This window comes from Saprolegnia diclina (genome assembly GCF_000281045.1).
Source record: "Saprolegnia diclina VS20 unplaced genomic scaffold supercont1.33, whole genome shotgun sequence".
Classification (NCBI taxonomy): Eukaryota; Oomycota; class Saprolegniomycetes; order Saprolegniales; family Saprolegniaceae; genus Saprolegnia; species Saprolegnia diclina.
The window spans coordinates 339850-358490 of record NW_008246100.1 but is presented as its reverse complement, the minus strand read 5'-3'; the positions used below and the strand labels follow the sequence as shown (position 1 = coordinate 358490).

Here is an 18641-nt window from a genome sequence, read left to right as displayed (position 1 = left end):
ACACTAAATGTAAAAAAGGTTTGCTGCATTTCCAGTTTCCAGCTAGGTGTGCATTTCATATGGGCGACTGAGCTGAGGCGCTGGTCTCCAAACGTTCACTTCAACTCGAGTTGGCTCTTTTTACAAACGTGCAGCTGCCGAACCTTACGGATAAAATTATCCGGTAGCCTTTGACGTTGGCCAAAATTTGCCTGGTTTGCGAACGCACATTTGCGAGTCAACTCACTCTTGGACTGCGAATGGACCGCACGCATCGTTTTGCGTCGGTGGGGGTGGCACATGTGGCCTGTGCTGGAGCTGCGCTTGCTGTGGCTCATGACGTCATGCGCGAGGACAAATTCAACATTCTAACCGCAATAGAGGTCGAGTTCGATGACATGATTCCCGATCCTCGCTACAACCAGTGGTTCATCAACAACCTCCGCTGCTCCCAAGCCAGCTGCTGCTCCCAAGCCACGTTTCGAGCTCTTGTGTCCGCCCTCCGCGTCTACACGAGCGACTACAAGTTCCGCAAGTCCACGTATTCCTTCGCCAAGAAGGTCGCCGTACCGCTGTACTTCCTCGCCAGCGAGGGCGGGCACCACGAGACAGAAGGTGCTCTCCGTGTGTCCAAGTCGTGGTGAATCTACGTGGTGCAATTTTCCAAGGTCCTCGCCAGTCGTGCTCCCGATTGGATTCAGCTTCCAACAACCACTGCGGGATAGCGTTCCTTGGAGCGCGGTTTCGAGGCAAAACAAAACATGGTTGGCGTTGGACACCGTTGCGGCCTTGGACACCGCGTCTGGCGTCGTGACCGCTGGAGGTGGTGTGGGCGGCGTCGTGGCAGCAGCCTTCTTGGTGGCAGCTTGGTGGCAGCCTTCTTGGTCATCTTGCGCTGCACATGCGCCTTGGTCGTGGTGTTTGACGCGCCCCGCCATTGAGCGATAAAAACCGAAACTCACCCCCCCAACTTTGAAGACGAGTGCCAAGGCCGGCCGTCGCGGCTTCTCGACGACTGGCTGCCTTCTTGCCGCTCGACGCTCTACGAGAACAACGTGTCCATTTTGGCGCTGCTTTGGGCGCATCGGCAGCGCGATTGGGATAGCGACGATCTCGCCCGTACAGCGCTTGAGCTCAAAGCGTTTGACGCACTTGGGTTTTTGATCGAGCACCTACCGACGTCGGCGCTTCATGGCCTCTTTGACGCGGTGGCGGGGCAAGGCCAGTTGTCTTTGGTCGAGGCATTGCACGCTCGCGGACTCGACTGCACAGCCGAAGCCATGGACGACGCCGCTGCCAACGGCCACCTCGACGTCGTCATCTTCTTACACGAGAAGAGAGCTGAAGGCTGCACGACCGAAGCCATGGACAACGCCGCTGCCAACGGCCACCTCGACGTCGTTATCTTCTTACACGAGAAGAGAGCTGAAGGCTGCACGACGGAGGCCATGGATCGGGCTGCCGCCAACGGCCACCTCGAAGTCGTCACCTTCTTACACGAGAAGAGAAGTGAAGGCTGCACAGCCGAGGCGTTGGTCTGGGCTGCGACCAACGGCCATCTTGACGTCGTTGCCTTCTTGCACGAGAAGAGAGCCGAGAACTGCACGACGGCTGCGCTCCGTGGAGCGGTGGTCGAGGGCCATCTTGGTGTCGTTCGGTTTCTCGTGGCGCACCGTGACGAGGGCGCGTCGTCCGACATTTTGGACATTTTGGACACCGCGGCCGCCAAAGGCCATCTGGACATCGTCATCTATCTGGACGAGCTCGGGTGTTTTGCGTGCACGACTGCCGCCATCGACGAAGCCGCAAAGAACGGGCACCTCGACGTCGTGGACTACCTCTTGACGCACCGACGCGAAGGGGGAAGCCGGGACGGTGCCCCGCAAGGAGCCTTTGATCACGGTCACATGGAGATCGTCCTGCGCCTTGTCGCGGCGGGCTACCCCCTTCCGTCGAGCGGTAGCTTTCGGCTGGTGGTGCGCGACCCAGGTGCCCTCGTGCTCATGCAGCTCTACGTCGCGCAAGGCGTCGCGCTGCCATCCTCGTGGGCAAAAGATTTCTACTTTAGCAATAAGGAAATCGCTGAGTTCTACTTCCAACACGCGCCAGAGACAACCAACGTTGCGGCCCCAAGTTTCCCGTTCAAGTTCTGTGGCCTGGATGAAATCCAGCAAGCGCTGTGGGACGAAGACTTGGACTTGGTCTCGGAGCTCTGGACGCGTCAGCCAGAGCTGCGCCACGACTACTTGCTCGAGGTTGTTGTATGCAACAACAAGTCGCCCAAAGCCCTTACGCTCCTCCTGGAAGCTGGCGTCGGGCAGCCTCGGACTGTCGCTGTCGAGAACATCCACCGTCGCAGCTTTGAGATGATGAAGATTATTCTGCCGTACTGTCTGCACCCGAACGACCCGATCGACAACCTCATCTTCCTCGTCGACTGGATCGACAAGGAGGTGCGCTACTTTACCAAGTCGCCGCTGCTGCTGCTCAAGGCTGAGATGATCGCTCAGGCGACGGCGGCCAACTGCCGCTACATCCACGCCGGCACCGAGATCGAGGCTCTCACGGAAGCGCTTCTGGAGCGCGGCGCGACCACGTCGTACCTTCAACCAGAGGTTCGGGGCATGCAGCAACGGGTGCTCTTCAAGTCGGGCATTGCGGACTGGGGCCTCGCGACGCTCTTCGTGCATTTTGTCTGGGTCGACGCCACCAAGTACGTGGAGAAGCTGCTTGCGTGGCTCCAGAAGGTGACCGATGCGACCCTCAAAGCGTATCTGCAGCACGTACTTGAGCAGGCCGTGACGCCTGACGCCGTCGCTGCCGTCGAGGAGGCCCATCAAGCCGCCCGGCGCGCCAAGTGGGCGATGGCTTCCGACTACTAGTGCGAGGTTAATATGCCAACTGTCTTTTCTAGCGCGAGTCGGCGATCTTCAATTACGTTGCATCGTGGAGGATTCTAGTCGTATTGTGACCAAGTAGGTCTTTCGACTGCACTTTGCGATGTAAGAAGTCGGTGTTGGAGATGCGTGTAGCCGAATCCAACTATAAAAGTGATACACTAGTAAAATGTTTGATATGCAGGTTTGACGATAGGTCATCTGTGCACAATGTGTGGCTCAGTTGGTCGAGATCCATCGTATTTCACAAAGATGCACGGCTGTTGACGACGGTGTAGCATATAGGGCCCAATATCCGCGCAAACTACGCTTCCTACAGTCTGAACCACTCAGCCTACTCGCATCTCGAGTCTCTTCTACAGTGAACAAAGCCATTATGAAGCCGAGCGATTAGCGGTCGCGACGGCAACGAAATCGGCGCTGGACGTTTCAAATATCCCAACCGGTTGAAATCTTGGTGATAGCTTTCACTAGCATCGGGGACCATAAAAGGTCGCCATCATCTCGGCGAGCTCGCGCGGAAGAGCAAGATGCATGTGCATCGTAAAGAGGCAATGGAAGAGCGTCGCGGCCACTTGCGGATCGTCCTGTGCCGCCGCAATCTCCAACGCATGCGCCTTTGTCTACGGACCACCAAATCATACACCAGTGCCACAACGGAGAAGCCAACCTTGCTGCACACAAAGAGGTCCAACGACGGCAGTGCGCAGAGGAGCTGCAAAGCGGGTACGTTGTTCCAGCGACAGGCCACAAGCAGCGCCGACTCTCCCGCCTAGGACCTCGTCGCTCAGCGAGACGAACAGAGCCATATCGCGTACCTGGTCGAGCGCATTGATGGCAATGCCGGGCGTCGCTACGAGCAGCTTGATCGTGCGCGGGAACGGCTGCGCGCACGCGAGCATAAGCGCTGTCTGCCCCGTCTATCGAGCACACGACGTTATTTCCTGCAAAAAAACGAAAAATACCGTCGGGTGCGGGGCGTTGACGTCAATAAACGGCAAAAGGTCGCGCGCCACATCGATGTAGCCGTGAACCACGGCAACGCGAAATGCCGAGTCGCCAGCCTAGAGATCCTCCGAATGAATATCGTCGGATGCCGTCATCGAAGAAGCGGACAGAATTGACAGCAGCAAAATCGACGGCGGTGCTGGCCGATGCAAACGCCTTGACCACGTCGCGTGCGTTGTGCTGCGCGGCCAAAACGAGCGCGGTCGACTGGGTCTACGCAGCATCTGTCCCCTCCCGTCCATGCACTCAATGAACTACAATGTCGGCTGCATTCCGGTCCAAAAGGCGCGGGTGCGCAAGCAGCAAGGCTGTGATGGCGCCGGCGTTGTGGACGCTGGCCAGCATGAGAGCCGTGCGCTGAGTCTACAACACAAAAGACTGATTGGTCGTTCTTGGACGCGTCATCGTGCGTCATCACGTACGCGCTTCTCGCGCAGAGCGAGGTCAATCGCTGGCATTTGCAGCAAGAGCGACGCGATCGCGGCGTCTTTGGAAACGCACGCAATCATGAGCGCCGAGAGACCGTCCTACAATAGTCAACATCTCAGAAATTTAGCATTTCAAAATATCAATATATCAGAGTATCAGGTTATCAGGATATGATGGATGCGTGCACCTTGTTGGTATGATTGACGTCAAACGCCCCGTGGCCGAGCAGCAGTGAGACGAGACCCGCGTGGCCTTGCTGTGCCGCCAGCGTCAAGCACGAGTTGCCATGCTAGGACGGACCGTTCACTCAGTACGGAGATACCTATTGCAGTCTACCTTGTCCCGAACATTGGTATCGATGGTTGGGATTGCGAGAAGGAGACTGGCAATCTCTTCACTGCCCGAGTTCAAACACAGCTGGAGCAAGACAGTCATGCCACTCTAGATCCCGCAGGTGTCCACACAACGAACGACTAGAAGAGTCTGCGTACTGCATCGCAGTAGTTGGGGTTGATCGCGGGCGACGCCAGCAGCGCTCGGACCGACTCGACACGGTGCAACGCACTCGCCACCGCCAGCGCAATGTGTCCGCCCTATGTGCAAAGGTGGTGGTATTGCTGTCGAGCAAAGAGGACGTACGGCCGTCGGGACGTGGCGCTCGTCGATGCCCGGCAACTGCAAGAGGTAAGCCGCCAGCATCGGGTTCTCTGCTTGGCAGGCCAGCGCATACGCCGTAAGGCCATTCTATGCTTCCGTAAATGCACTGTCACCAACCGTCAATGTCGCTACGTGGTTGGTGCGGTTCATGTCGAGGCCGGGCGCGCGGACGAGTTCTTGGAGCGTCTCCATGTTGTCGTGGGAGCAAGCAACCATATATGCCGTGTTGCCATTCTACAAACATACCCTAAGTGATTCGCGCAAGCAGATCGTATGGACATTGTCAGTGCGGTTGATGTCGATCGATGGGTGGCTCAGGAGCGCTCGTGTCGCGTAGTGCGAAGCGTGCGCAGCCATGAGCGCCGTCTCGCCATTCACCTACGCCACAAGCATGATCCGAACGAGATGGAAACGTCTCGGATGATAAACCGGATTCGGGCAGTTGACGTCCGTGAGACCCGATGCGCGCACGAGCAGTCGAAGGCAGTTGGCACGACCGGCGCGGGCGGCCGCGTGCAACGCCGTATCGCCCGCCTACGCACGCACCATGTGAGTGGTTGCTAACGTTATATAGAGGCACCTTGTTTTGGCGGAGAATTTCCACGTACGGACACGCTAAAAGAGCGCTCACGAAGTCCGCTTTGCCTGTGGCGCACGCGAGCATGAGTGGTGTCTCGCCCAACTAACATAGATCGGTTCCGATGACCGATCCAAGAAGACAATGTACGTTGTCGGCGGCGTTGACATCGGCCGCAACATGGCGCAGAAGCATCTTCGCCACGTCATCTCTACCGTGCTGGAGGGCGAGATGGAGGCCCGTGCACCCTTTCTACAGCAGCGACAGGGTCGTTTCGACGCCGTGGGCAAAGGTCGTACATCGTCGCGCTGGTTAATGTCGTCGAGAAACGGCAGCAGCGCCGAGAGTACACGCTCGTATCCGTTCATGCTGGCGAGGTGCAGGCCCATGCGGCCCGTCTAATACAGGCTTTGGTGAGCGCAGATATCGAGGCGTCAACGTGTACGCTCGGGTCCGCCGCCGTGATATCCGAAGGGCTCGCCTGCACGAGAAGGCGGCGCACCGCTTCGGCGTCGCCCGCTTCGCACGCGTAGCGCAGCGTCTTGGCAGTCGCCGACTCGGTTGACGTCAGTGCAGTGTAGCCTTGCTCGAGCGTCGCCCACATTCTTCTCGCTGTCAAAAGCAAACTGGCCGTATCCGGCGATGAAATCCCACGCTGTGATTGGTCCCGAAAAGAAGTGAATTGCCGTAGCCAAGTACACACCGTCATTCGACCATCATTCGCAAGTCCTGGTCAACAACCAAACAACACCCAACACCCAACATGATGAGCTTAGTTGTGCTATACTAGTATTAGTAAAGGGAAATTTGAGAATCATTCGAAATGTACACTTAAGTATTTCCACACCAAATAGCTTTTGTCTGCACAGATGCACGTAGTACCACCTCTTAATAGCTTAATCGCTCAAGACGAAGACAATCGACTTGACTTCATTTCAAAAGCACTCTGACGCCTCTGGGGGTGTCGCCTCCAGAGGGAGCTCGTTGGGCGGTCGCAGACTTGTGTCCTTGGTCGTCATAGGACCGACATCGCCACCATCCTCTTCGCCCTGGTCATCATCATTGTCGGTTGGCAACTTTGTCGGACGCCCAAAGAGCAGCTGCATCGGCGACGCCTTGCGCAGTTTCTCTTCGGGAATCGGGCCCAAGAGTGCGACTCGCTCCGCCCAGCGCGCCGGCGATGGAATCGGGTGCACAGCCATCTCGGTTGCTACATCCTCCTCGTCGTCGTTCTCCTCGTTCATCACGTCCTCATCATCGGCAGGATGGTCCTCGACATTCGGTTGCTGGAGCGTGAATGCCCTCGGCTCGAACACTGTCGCCTTCTCAAGAGGCGGCGTCTCGCCAAACATGAGAAGCTGAGGTCGCGTTGGGCCTACGGGCGACCGGTTCACGGGCAGCAGCGGCTCTTCGACGGGCCACTCTTCGTCGAGCGGCCGCACATACGGGCGCGCGAGGGGCTTGGAGGTTTGGAGAATAACCGCATCATCGTCGTCAAAGCTGTCGTCGTCCGGGAGGTTGTCGTACATGTTGTCGAGGTGCGACCCCTTCGCGACAAGCGTTGGGGTGAACGGACACGCCTTCGTGAGCACCTCGTCCATCTGCGCTTGCTTGGCCTTGCGTTTCGCTTCGTACGTCTTTTGATATTGGTGCAGAGCGTCAAAGACACTCATATCCTTTTGCCGACGCTCGATCGTACTCGAGGTTGGGTTGATTTTCGGTCGAAACGTGAGCTCTTTGGCCTCGGCAGCGGCCGCCAGCGCGGCCGTTGGCTTTGCCGGCGGTTTGTCGCTGAAGAAGAGCACTTGTGTGTGTGTCAACCCCGGCGACTGCGCGAGCGTCGTTTCCATCCGGTTGTAAAACTCAGCTTTGGGTATGCTCTCAAACCCACAGACGTCAAAGAGGCTCAGTGCAATGTGGCTCAAGTCGGGTGGCAGCGCATCGATTGGGAGCTTGGCCGGATCGAAGACGGGTGCGTCACTTGGCTGGCCGCACGCCACTTGCAAGAGCCCGTAAACGACGTCGTAGCTCTTGGCCTTGCGCGCCTCCAACATGGCTTTGGACGTGGACGAGAGAAAGCTTTGGGTCTGCCGGGCTTTGCGCCGCTTGTCGGATTCCGCCTCGAGTGTCGCCCGAAGCGCGCGGACTTCGTGCCGCGACTCGTACAAGAACTCGCCAATCGGGAGCTTTGTGTCGTTGCGCGGAAACTGGGGTGGCCGCCCGATGTCTGGCTTGAAGAGCGCGCGCCCGGTCACCGGGTCGTTCGCAGCTCCGTACTTCTCGAGCAAGTCTCGCCGCTTGGCGTCCGTCTTGTCGGTGACTGCGAGGCGCTCGACCCAGTCACCACCGCCTTGCGTGTGCAGGCCAATGTCGGGCTTGAACGGAATCGATGCGATGTACGCGGCTTCCTTCTCGGTTTGCTTTTGGCGCCGGGTGGCCGCGTCGTCGTATAAGGCGGCGTACGCGTCGTGCGTCTCGCCGCGCTTCTCCCGCACAATGTCTTGTGAGTTCGGGTTGAGCTGCGGTGCAAACGTGTGGGTCGTATTGTACAGTGCTTGGGCCATTTCTTGGTGCTTTTGTCGCCGCACGAGCAGCTGCTCCGTGTCCTCGGCCTTCTTGGACGGACCGGTCGAGAGCAACGTCGGCGTGAAGAGCATCGGTTTGGCCATGCCGCAAACGCCTTTTGGCTTGTGGCTGCTGGCCTTGCGCGTCGCAGCACCGGCTTTGAGCGTTCGGTTTTGACACGTCTTGTCGGCAAACTTGTTGAAGTGCGCGCATTTCGGGCACATCCAGTCGATCTGCGCCTCCTTCTCCCGCCGCCGCGTCTCCGCCATCTTGTCCCGGCGCGCGGCCTCCGAAAGCGCTTCGCTGTGGAGCCGATCCCCAATCGACCGGTGGCCGCCGTTGGTGCGGTTCGCGACCAGCGCTTTGGACTTTTCAGCGAGGCGTAGCTTGCGGGACTCGATCTCGCGGGTGACGTCGTCCTCCTTGCGCTTGAGCTCCCGCGCGCGCCATTCACTGCGCGTGCGCGCGAGGGCATGAAGCCGCTCGCAAGCCGCCGGCGTCGACTTGGCGGTTTTCGACGCTTTGAGTTTCGAGGGCTTGAGCTGGTTGAACGCCGTCGCCGCGACCGCCGGTGCGTCTTTGCTACGGCGCTGCAACGCGGCGTACTTGTCCATCATGGCGAGGTACTGCGCTTCCTTGTCTTCTACGATAGGATGGGGCGTCGCCGTGACTGTCGTCGGCGCAAGCGACAAGCCCATGGAGGCGACTTGCTGGCTAATGTGCTCAATGAGCGTCGGAATGACGCCGTCTCCAAGGCCGTATGTACGGGCAAAGGACGTGGCCAATGCGTCGGCGCGGTCGTGGCGGTGGATATGAATGTTCTCGGTGCGCCCGTCGCCAATCACGACCTCCATGATGAGCAGCAGATCGCCGTTGCCATCCGCGACCTCAGGCGCCTCGTCCTTTGCGCGCACTTCGGTTTTGTGCGTGGGCGAGACTTCATCATACGGTGTCGGTGACTCTTGGGCCAGGCGGTCAACGACGGCGTCCACCGCCGTCTGTATGTCGTGGTACAGCGTTTCAGAGGCCACGCTTCTCGGCGGTGGGCTCATCGACCAGTTGAACGACGTCCCATCGTCGTCGTCGTTATCGTCGTCGTTGAACGTTGGCGACGACGACTGCTGCGACCGCGTGTCCTAGATTCGCCACCGCTGCAGCCTGCAGTCTCGAAACAAACCTTCTACCTCGCGACCGCTACTCGACGCGGAGCGGTGCATGGAGGCGGCGGACGACTTGCGCGTGAGTGACGCCTTGGCCGGCGACTACACCAGCTGAGATCGAGACGGGTCGACATGTGTACCTCGAACGCGGGCGCGCGCGAGTCCAGAATGTCCATGATGTCAAACTCTGCATGCGCCATGTTGCTACTGACAAGAGCCATTGTCGTGCGTACCCGGATCAAAGTTGCGCGAGGCGCTGAGCGGCGACCCGGGGTTCGAACCACCGCCCTCTACAGCGCCATTGAGCCAAACACGCAGGGCGAGACAAGGATGGTCGTCGTACGCAGCCAGCTATCGTCATCATCGCTGCGCATCGAGAGCCCTACGGACAGAAAGGACATGGCAACCTTGCAGGAGAAAGAGGAAGAAGCCCTTACGGCGCGTCGCCGCCATCGCCTTGGTCTCGTGTCGGCTCAACGTTTCGCAGACGAAACCGAGCTCGCGCATCCTCGAAATATCCGAGAAACCAAAAGATGGACCGTCTGGCTGAGACCGCTCGCACGCTCTACGCCCACCTCGAGACGGTATGACGTGGCGCGCTAGCGACACCAACTAACTCGTCGCTCTAGGTGTCGTGGCGCGACGCAGTGCTCGAGGGCCTCTAGTACGTCCACTCGATCTGTCCACGAGTCGACTCATGACGAATTAGCTCCCGCATATTGTACTGGACGCTGGCGGGGTATGCACTCGCGGCCATCCCGCTCTTGGTGTGGCATCTGAACAAGGGCCGGCGCCAGCTCGTGGTGCGCGTCGCCTTCTCGGGCGCGTTCACCTGCGTCGCCTTGGCGCTTGGCGTCTGCATCTACGACGTCCGCGAGCAGGTAGTCCATCTTCCCCCGCAGCCTCTGACGCGACGCCTAGATCTTCTTTGTGCTGGGGCTCGTGGTCGGCGCTTTCTGCACTCTCCTGCACTGCGAGATCGCAGAGATGGTCCTCGAGCACTTGGACGCCAAGACTAAAGCCAAAACCGACTAAGTTGGCTCGAGGTTGTTGTATAGCTTAGCGGTCCATGGACGCAATCGAAATGCTTGACTGTATACGCTTGCTATCTTATAGCAGGTACTAGACTCGACGCTGAGGACGGCACTAGGCCTGTGCTAGCCGGCGCGAGACCGATGCAAAGAGCTCGAGCATGCGGTCGTTCTCGGACGAGGACCCGATCGTCGCGCGGAGGCAGCTATCGAGGAGGAGCTGGTTGCCGCGGTACCGGATCACGACGCCGGCTTCGGCCATGTCCTTGTAGACCGCATACGCATTGTCGCACTGGAACAAGACAAAGTTGGCGTCCGACGCATACACTTGGTGCACAAACGGCAGCGCTTGGAGCGCCGAAATGACTTTGGCCTTCTCCTCGACAATCAACTGGACCTTGTCGTGCAAGAGGCTCACGTTGGCGAGCGCATCGGCCGCCACCTACCGCATTTAGATCGTCAGAAAATTTGCAGTAAAAAAGTGTACCTTGGCCGTGAGCTTGTTGATGTTGTAGGGTGCCTTGACGTTGTTGAGGATCTGGATGAGCTCGGGGTTGCCAAAGGCGATGCCGAGGCGGATGCCGGCGAGGCCAAAGCCCTTGGAGAGTGTTTGCGCCACGATGAGCCGCGGGTACGTTGTCACGAGCGTGCTCAGACTCGGCTGGTCGGCAAAGTCGACGTACGCTTCGTCGACAAACACAAAGCCCTTGTAGCTCTATTCCGCGCCACGTGTGAGTAGGTAGACAGAGGTCATCGAGTCGGACCTTGGCCTCGAGCACGGCCTTGATGTCGGCGAGGCGGAGGCAGTTGGCCGTCGGGTTGCCCGGGCTGCAGAGAAAGATGATCTTGGTCGCGGGCGTCACGGCGGCCAGGATCGCGCGCGGATCAATGTGGAATGACGGCAGCGGCGTCGTCGCCGTGCGGACGAGCGGCACCGAGATGATGTCGACGTCGTGGATGTTGGCGCAGACGCTGTACATGCCGTACGTCGGCGGCGTGATCAAAATGGCGTCTTCGCGCGGCGAGCACGCGACGCGGATCATGAGGTCGATGACCTCGTCGCTGCCAACGCCCAGAAAGAGGTTGGCCGGCGTCAGCGTGCCGTGCGCGCCGTTCCTGCAAGTGAGCATGGTGATGCAATGCAGCACATATGAGTCGTCGGTACCGGAAGGACGCGATTGTCGTCTTGAGCTCTCGCTGGTACGGGCATGGATACCGCTCGAGGCCCGCGCCGGCGAGCTCATGCTCGGCAGCCAACGGTGGGCCGAGGCTGTTCTCGTTGGCGTCAAGGAGGATGCCCTGGTCGTAGTCGTCGCGGGCGCAGCGGTACGGCGTGAGGCGCAGGACGTTGGGCCGAATGAGGCGCAGGACCTCGCTCGTGCCTTCTTGCGCGGGCGTCGTCGTCGTTGGGCGAGACGCGAGCTTGTGGAGGAGGGCGCCAACACCGAGACCGACGCCAAACGTCGCCGCAGCGAGCTCGCTCTTCCCGATGGTCATCGCAAGAATGAGCTGCAAGGCAATGGCCCGTGGCGGCCGCGGAATTTTATTGTGGCCCGCCAAAAGATATTTCGACAACCAGCTGCTGCATCCGGATCGTCCGCGGAATCCCGCCGAAGATCGCAATGTGCCAACCCGAGCCAAAGTTCTACGGAAGTGAAATGATCTTGGTCAAGGGTCTCCACTGATGGACCCTTGTGTCGGTGCAGAGGAGATGACCAGCTCGATGGTCCTCCCCGCAAGCATGCCGAGACCGTACGTCCCCTTAGGAAGGCTCGTTTGTCGCACGGTGGTACGACGCTCAGGAAAGCTCTCAGGAAACGACGGAGCTTCCCAGTTGAGCTTCCTATGGCTTCAGTTCTGTATTGGCTGGGTGTTAAGCACTCTTTGCTGCCTGTCATGAAGCCCACACAGCTTGGTTGAGTGTAGGAATCACGCGAACCCGCGCGACCAAACCATAGCAATAGGGTCAGGGGTGGGCCTCCTACTCACCGCTACTAGGACCCTCGTGATCTCTAGACTCAGAATATGTAGGTGACTAGCAAAAGTACTAGAATTATATATAGAGGAAGGATTGTCTACTCGAGTAGAGATGAGTAGGTCGTCGCGCGATGGGGCCGCGCGGGCGGTGGCTGCTTGAGGTCGGCGTCCATGTAGTACTGCAGCGAGGCCGACTTTTCGCGGCGTCCCGGTGGCGGCGGGGAAAAGTGAAAGCGGAGGTTCTCAATGTCTTTGGTCAGATCCAGCAAAACAAAGTTGTCCTTCTCGTCGCCGACACTCGGGGTTGCGTTCACAGCCGAGTGGGTCCAGCTCAGCTTTGTGCACGTGCTCGACGTGTCACTGGACCGGCGCGAGACGCTGCGGCTGCCAGCCGACGACCGCTGGAAGTCCGCAATGACACCACAGCGCACTACGATGCATCATGGTCAGCCGCCTCGGACATCCATTTTGCGGAGGCATACTGGGCGACGTGGGGAGGGGCTTGACCTCGCGGCCGCTCGTAAAACAGTACGTGCACACAAGGTACGTCGAGGGCGTGAGCTGCAAGACGACTTCGTGCTTTTGGCAGCAGCTCGAGCACACCACCTAACGAACGTTGCACAAGGTCCACGATTGTCGAAAGGGACGTACGATGCCGCACATTTCACAGTGCTTTTTGGTGCTAAAGAGCTGGAATTTCTTGTCGCAGCGCCCGCAAAAGGCCGCGTCGGTCTTGTTTTGAAGTGGGCGCGGCGTCTTGGCCATGTTGCCTAGCGTCTGCACCATGCGCTGGTACTGCAAGTGCTCTTCGAGCCGCGCAATCTACACCAAATTTACGGTCAAAACGACGCAAATTCCCGTAATAAACGGTACCCGCGCGCACTGCTTGTGCTGCACCGCAAAGGCGACGGCTTTGACTGTCTTGCCGTTGGGCTGCGTCCCGTACACGCTGTAGTAGTTGAGCAAGCCGGGCTCGTCCGTCTCGATGAACACGTGCCCACTCTAATCGCACGCGCCTTTAGCCAAATTCTATCATTCACAGGCCAAATTCGTACCCGCACAAACGACAGCCGCACGACGTTGTGGCTCTCTTTCAGCGGCGGGCAGCAGTCGAGGTCCACCGAGTGCATCGAGCGCACAAAGCCGCGGCGAAGGGCGTTTGTTCCCGGCTCCAAAAACTCAAACTCTTCGTGGCATTCGAGAAAGCACGCATCGCGGTTGGCGACGAGCACGGGGCACTCGATCGCCATCCAATCGATGCCAATGTAGTGCAGTCGTCCACCCGCGGGCTCCCGGGGCACGAGCGTGTAGAGAGTTTGCCGGTCCAAGACGACTTGGCCGACGGTTCGAGCATACGCGCGGAGTTTCGGGAGCGAGTCGAGGTAGAAGAAGTCGGCGACCTCCTCGATCGACGACTGAATTTGCGTGTACGCGCAGCTCACGGCGAGTGACTTGTTGATAATGTCAGTGCCGCGGCGAATCTATGAACGACGACATTATGATCAGGATACTCGTGCGGAAGAAAATGTGCATACGCGTGCATGGCGCTTGGTCTTGTCGCTCGTGAGGACGGCTTCGATTGGCGCCGACTGCAACTGGATCGCGTTGCGCACCGTGTCGTGGCACGCCTTGAGCGCGAGGTTGATAAGGTACTCCTTCTCGACCGCCTCCAAGCGTGGGCACTCGAAAAAGTCGGTCGGCAGCGGGAACGACATGGCAATTTCAAGAGTGCGAGCTCACGAGTGCGACACACCACTAGGTGGACCTTCGGGTGCGGTGGCACGTCTACGCTGGCTAATCGCACCCAACGCTACCGTCCGCGTTGACGAAACGCAGACCAGATAGGGGCATCAAACAGCCTCGCCGCGGGAAAGGAACGTCGCTAGCACTCGATCGCAACCGAGTGAATGCCTGGACGCTCGAGTCGGCTTTGTTCGTCTGCCCTGTATGTACGGTTGGGTGTGGGGTACGTGCACAGCAGTGTTGGGCACCGTCCGCTGGATCCACACTGGAACGGGCTTTCGCAGCGGACGATTATTGAACGTCGTTCGGTGGTACGTACGCGACAGCCTGTCGCGGTAGAATCATCGTCGTGTGTGCATGTCGAAGCTCAAGGAATGCGTAAGAGCTGCCTCTGTCGACGGCGGGCCTCGCGACGACAAGGGACGCGGACTCGGCTTGTTGCGTGTTTTAAGTTTAGCATGTGTCTTGCGGTTTGTATGCAGCTGCCAGGTTCCGAACGGCAATTGAGCCCGTGACTCACGCACAGGTGACCTGATTCCTGCTGGTCGCCGTTGACACGACACTTGGGCGGTTCTTACGCCCCCAAGCGCCTGGTCGCACTAAGATCGTAGAGTCGTCGTGTGGTGTTTGTTCGCCGCGCGCAGCTGCGGCCAGCAACGGACACGTACGGACGCGCCGATGGAAATCAAGCGCCGCGTAGCCCGCTCTCCCAAATGCACCCACAGCGAGGGTAGACACGAAGATTGGATGGCGCAAGGTTGCGGCCGTGCCACAACGGGAAGAATCCCGGCGTGTTCGGGCTGCTCGCAAGCTGACTCATCCATGTCTCGTGCGAGCGAATTTGCCCGTGTTGATGCAAAATATGCTATGAACCACTCGAGAGAACTGCACGGGACGATTGGTGGCGGCACGCTGCTGCCTCCAAGCTCTGCCGCCAGCATCACGCAGTTTGCACGGATGACATAAAAACCGACAATCTGGATGATGCTACGGCCAGCACCCAGGTGCGCTCCGTCTTGGTTACGTGGACGTCGCTGCCCGCGCAGAGCGTCGCTTCAACGCAGCATTCCGAATATCGAGCGGATTACGCTAGAGAGGATTGCAATCACCGGTAGCCGTCACATCACTGCGTTTTGAGGCCGCCTGGTCGGCCAGGAGCCTAAGATTGCGCGACGCTCGTTGTGACTGCCTCGTGGAGGCGGAGCCGTACAGTGTCGTTTTGAGTGTGTGGTCATGTCAAATCTTCCTCCACTATATAACCCATATGCTACACTTGTAACTAGGATGATGATATTGCACCGAACGGTCTGCACCGGCCTCACACGCATAGCAACGCGATGATGTTGTTGGTGCAACGCGTTCTTATATCTACTTTGTCGAGGATAACGAATCGAATGTGAACCCATTCCTACGAGCAGTATCTGCTTCAACCAGCCTGCTTCAACCCAGCTGCCTTCGCTGCTTCGAGATGTTGTCCAGGGGTAGGGTCAGCTGGATACTTCTGAAACCGCCGGTTACAACCAGGAGGGTTACACTCACTTTCAATCGACAAATGCGTCGCAGGCTATCCTCACCAGCACCAGCGCCTGCTAGCAATGTGAATACCCCATTGGTCGTGCCATTGGTGACAATACTGTCATGCATGTGTATTACCAAGAATCAAAGACGGGCGTCACTCGCGGGCACATCGGTCGTCTCAACTGCCTTGGCGTTTTGTGCTGTCGACGCTTTCGAGGTCAAATGCGCGGCGGGATCAGTCACATACGTGCGAAGAAGAGCAGTGACGCGGTTGGCGTCGGCCGCCTCGATATAGCGTTCATCCAATGTCACGTGAAGGCAAACCATCGTCCGAACCACCACTTGGTCGTCGACAACGACGGGCTTCTTCGCCGGTGGTCCAAGGACGACCAGTAGCGGTACGTGCATCCAAGGTGCAATCGGAACGTACGCATCATCAAGCTCAACGACGAGGGCTTGGCCAAACACCCGGCGCGGAACGCCCACGCGTGAGCAGTCGAGGCCAAGTCCTTGGCTAAGCCATGCCACGAGGCGCAGTGCAAGCTGTAGAATGGAGGACGGTAGCCACCGCGCCCACGCCTGGCGACAAGCGACCGTTCCGTCACGTTGCTGCTTGACAATACCAGCGCGCACGCTCTCCGCGACACCTCGAACGGTTCCGGTGGCGAGATCTTGGAGGGGCAGAGGCTCCAACATCTCGTCATGTTGGCCGCGAGCCACCAGCGTGACGTCAACTGTTGACGATGGGTACAGCTTCCCGAGCACTATATGACTATTGAGATGCGGCATAGAACCGAGGACACGGGCGACAGCGGCTACCACCACATCGCGAATGCAGATGCCTTGTTGCGACGGCTCTTGCAAGAACGTCAGCGCCGCGGTGACGTCAATGTCGACGCCGGCATAGATGTGGCCGTAGCCAGCGTGGTGGGCGTGGTTCGTGGCTGGGCCCAGGTAGAGCTGGACACACATCCAGGCAATGAGACCCCAAACGAGAGTTTCGTGGAGGATCTCGACCAAGTACGTTGTGAAAAGGGCCGGCGCGGCGTACAAGAGACTTAGAAAGAGAGCCATAAACTGGGCCAGGCCCAATAGCGTCATGTCTTGCGGTGTCGGTGGTGGTCGCGCCGGTGGAGTGTCTAGAGACAAAGGCGATGGCGGCGTCGGAAGCGATGCTGGCGCCGACGCCACCTTGGACTTGGCCGCCAGTGCTTTGGCTACATCCAACATACCAAAGCCTTGGTCAATCAGCACACGCTGCGAGATGCGCGCGGGAATGGAGCCGCGAAGGTCTGTCTTGACAAAAAACCACACCTCGGAGAGCGACGCACTGCGTGGCGTGATGCGCCAGCCCGCCAAGTGTACGTGGCCGCGAATGGTGTCGGGCTCGCGGAGCGGACATAGCGGGTGGGTCGTCGACGTGGCAACGACGACACTGGACCCGTCATTGAGCTCCCGCGAGTGGACGCGCGTTACAAAGTCGCGCCCTGACACAAGGAGCACCGGCTTGTACGCGACGTAGTCGATGGTCGTGTGTGCATCCAGCGTTGCCACGCGCTCCGCGACGACGCAGAGCGGGTCGTGCGCCGGTTTTTCGTAGACTGCCAGCACAAAGGACAGAATGTCTTTGGCTGGGAAAGGGAGCAACCCACGGGCGCGCACCGCAACGAGATCGCCGTCGGGCTTGTACGACACTGCGACGCCGTCGCGCTCGCCGTGCACGGTCCATTGTTTCGCCTCGGCGTCCAAAGCAGTTAGAAGCGCCGTAAGCGCCGCCTCAACCTCAGCGGCATGCGCCGCCGGGTGAGGTAGTGGTGCGACGGCGACTGGGCCGTAGGGTGACTGCACCACCGACCGCAGTTGGCATACCTTGGCGCCAAAGACCTCTAGCGGTACGCTCGGGGCCTCTGGCTGGAGTACGTACGTGACCTCGGCACTCAGGTTGTCGGGCGCTGGTACGATATGGAAACCTTCGAGGTGCAGCGCCATACGTGGCACGTCCTCGAGCGAAGCTGGGAGCGCGTAGTTTTGAAGCGACCGGCTCACAACCACAAGCGAGTTGTCGGGTAGGAGACGCCAGTGCAATAGTTTAACACACGCTTTGCGAGACGCTGGAAACAATGGCTTGTGCAACGCATATTGCACCGACGTGTGCGGGTCCACGGCCGAGAGGAGATGAAGCGCACTGATCTGCGTGTCCACCTGAAGCATGCTCGAGGGAGTGAGCAGCGCTTGTAGAATGACGGGTGGTGTCTCGTGGATCGTTGCTTTGCTCATGACCGCATTGCTCGACGTCCAGACGCGCAGAGTTGCATCGGATGGCGCCAGCGTCCATCGGCTCGCATCAAAGAGGTGCTGCGCCAGATCCGTCATCATGGCTTTGATCTGGTACTCGTACTTCTGCGCCACGAAAATACTAGACTCGGTCCAGAGCTTTGGAACATCAGCGGGGCGCGCCTGGAGCTCCTTGGTCCCCGTGGACGCTCGCCGCGGCGCGAGGGCCGCATGAGCCCGTAGCTTTGTCACCCAAGCAGCCACCGATGTCGTGTCCGAAGCTGCCAGACAGATCGCATATGTTGTTGACGGGTGCGTAATGGAAAAACTATGTGGCCGATGTTGTGGCCACGCCTCGACGACGCAGCCTGCGAGCAAGACAAGGTCCCGTGGATACGCCTCGCCCCGATGGCTATACACGTACAACACGCCGCTTCCGAGCACCGCGTAGCGTGTCTGCCACGTCGGCGCGTGGAGCTCGAGGAGGTATCCTTCGTGACCGTCGGGTGGCGCGGGCTGCTCCGACATGGCCAAACCAAAAATGACCAAACGCAACTAGATCAACGATTCTGATTGGCCAACTAGAGTCGCGAAATCTAAAAATAGCCAATCAAGTAGAAAGGGCAATCTCACTACTCAGTCTGCTCCCACAACGACGCACGCACAGTGCTCCATCAAGGTCATACACAAGGTATTCGAGTAGATAGAAATCAAAACTATACTTCGTCCAAGTACATGGCGTCGATCTCAGCCGCGTACTTGTCCGCAACCACATTGCGCTTGAGCTTGAGCGTCGGCGTCATCTCGCCGCCCGGCACGCTAAAGT

The 18641-nt window shown here is 59.0% G+C and overlaps 8 protein-coding genes across 8 annotated transcripts in view; 2 read left to right on the top strand and 6 right to left on the bottom strand.

Moving 5' to 3' along the window:
- The first annotated feature begins 294 nt into the window (after positions 1 to 294).
- On the top strand, positions 295 to 2913 carry SDRG_10082 (hypothetical protein). The gene is made up of 2 exons (XM_008616054.1): positions 295 to 594; positions 958 to 2913. Exons 1-2 carry the CDS (start codon positions 324 to 326, stop codon positions 2859 to 2861), a joined length of 2175 nt encoding a protein of 724 aa, XP_008614276.1. The 5' UTR covers positions 295 to 323; the 3' UTR covers positions 2862 to 2913.
- A 168-nt stretch (positions 2914 to 3081) lies between these two features.
- On the bottom strand, positions 3082 to 6159 carry SDRG_10081 (hypothetical protein). The gene is made up of 18 exons (XM_008616053.1): positions 5993 to 6159; positions 5847 to 5945; positions 5698 to 5799; positions 5551 to 5652; positions 5400 to 5504; positions 5250 to 5348; positions 5103 to 5204; positions 4953 to 5057; positions 4805 to 4906; positions 4650 to 4754; positions 4501 to 4602; positions 4307 to 4411; positions 4143 to 4247; positions 3993 to 4097; positions 3842 to 3940; positions 3695 to 3796; positions 3547 to 3648; positions 3082 to 3499 (listed from the first exon to the last, which is right to left on the bottom strand). Exons 1-18 carry the CDS (start codon positions 6149 to 6151, stop codon positions 3347 to 3349), a joined length of 1953 nt encoding a protein of 650 aa, XP_008614275.1. The 5' UTR covers positions 6152 to 6159; the 3' UTR covers positions 3082 to 3346.
- A 252-nt stretch (positions 6160 to 6411) lies between these two features.
- SDRG_10080 (hypothetical protein) lies at positions 6412 to 9788 on the bottom strand. The gene is made up of 6 exons (XM_008616052.1): positions 9710 to 9788; positions 9616 to 9654; positions 9506 to 9562; positions 9413 to 9459; positions 9297 to 9374; positions 6412 to 9248 (listed from the first exon to the last, which is right to left on the bottom strand). Exons 1-6 carry the CDS (start codon positions 9777 to 9779, stop codon positions 6483 to 6485), a joined length of 3057 nt encoding a protein of 1018 aa, XP_008614274.1. The 5' UTR covers positions 9780 to 9788; the 3' UTR covers positions 6412 to 6482.
- Positions 9789 to 9791: 3 nt separating this feature from the next.
- Positions 9792 to 10371, top strand: SDRG_10079 (hypothetical protein). Its single transcript, XM_008616051.1, has 4 exons — positions 9792 to 9856; positions 9902 to 9936; positions 9982 to 10153; positions 10194 to 10371. The coding sequence occupies exons 1-4, from the start codon at positions 9806 to 9808 to the stop codon at positions 10305 to 10307; spliced, it is 372 nt and encodes a 123-aa protein (XP_008614273.1). The 5' UTR covers positions 9792 to 9805; the 3' UTR covers positions 10308 to 10371.
- SDRG_10078 (histidinol-phosphate aminotransferase) lies at positions 10272 to 11849 on the bottom strand. The gene is made up of 4 exons (XM_008616050.1): positions 11469 to 11849; positions 11068 to 11419; positions 10791 to 11018; positions 10272 to 10745 (listed from the first exon to the last, which is right to left on the bottom strand). The coding sequence occupies exons 1-4, from the start codon at positions 11798 to 11800 to the stop codon at positions 10419 to 10421; spliced, it is 1239 nt and encodes a 412-aa protein (XP_008614272.1). The 5' UTR covers positions 11801 to 11849; the 3' UTR covers positions 10272 to 10418.
- Positions 11850 to 12329: 480 nt separating this feature from the next.
- Positions 12330 to 14007, bottom strand: SDRG_10077 (hypothetical protein). Its single transcript, XM_008616049.1, has 6 exons — positions 13816 to 14007; positions 13336 to 13761; positions 13154 to 13282; positions 12932 to 13102; positions 12763 to 12886; positions 12330 to 12710 (listed from the first exon to the last, which is right to left on the bottom strand). The coding sequence occupies exons 1-6, from the start codon at positions 13993 to 13995 to the stop codon at positions 12379 to 12381; spliced, it is 1362 nt and encodes a 453-aa protein (XP_008614271.1). The 5' UTR covers positions 13996 to 14007; the 3' UTR covers positions 12330 to 12378.
- Positions 14008 to 15636: 1629 nt separating this feature from the next.
- On the bottom strand, positions 15637 to 18343 carry SDRG_10076 (hypothetical protein; the record flags this gene model as incomplete). The annotated part of the gene is made up of 1 exon (XM_008616048.1): positions 15637 to 18343. One exon carries the CDS (start codon positions 18341 to 18343, stop codon positions 15683 to 15685), a length of 2661 nt encoding a protein of 886 aa, XP_008614270.1. The 3' UTR covers positions 15637 to 15682.
- Positions 18344 to 18489: 146 nt separating this feature from the next.
- Positions 18490 to 18641, bottom strand: part of SDRG_10075 (hypothetical protein) — an 890-nt gene continuing 738 nt past the window's right edge. Inside the window, exon 2 of the mRNA XM_008616047.1 lies at positions 18490 to 18618. Within this exon, the coding sequence (XP_008614269.1) occupies positions 18532 to 18618 (87 nt within the window). The 3' untranslated portion in view covers positions 18490 to 18531. The remainder of the gene's footprint in view (positions 18619 to 18641) is intronic.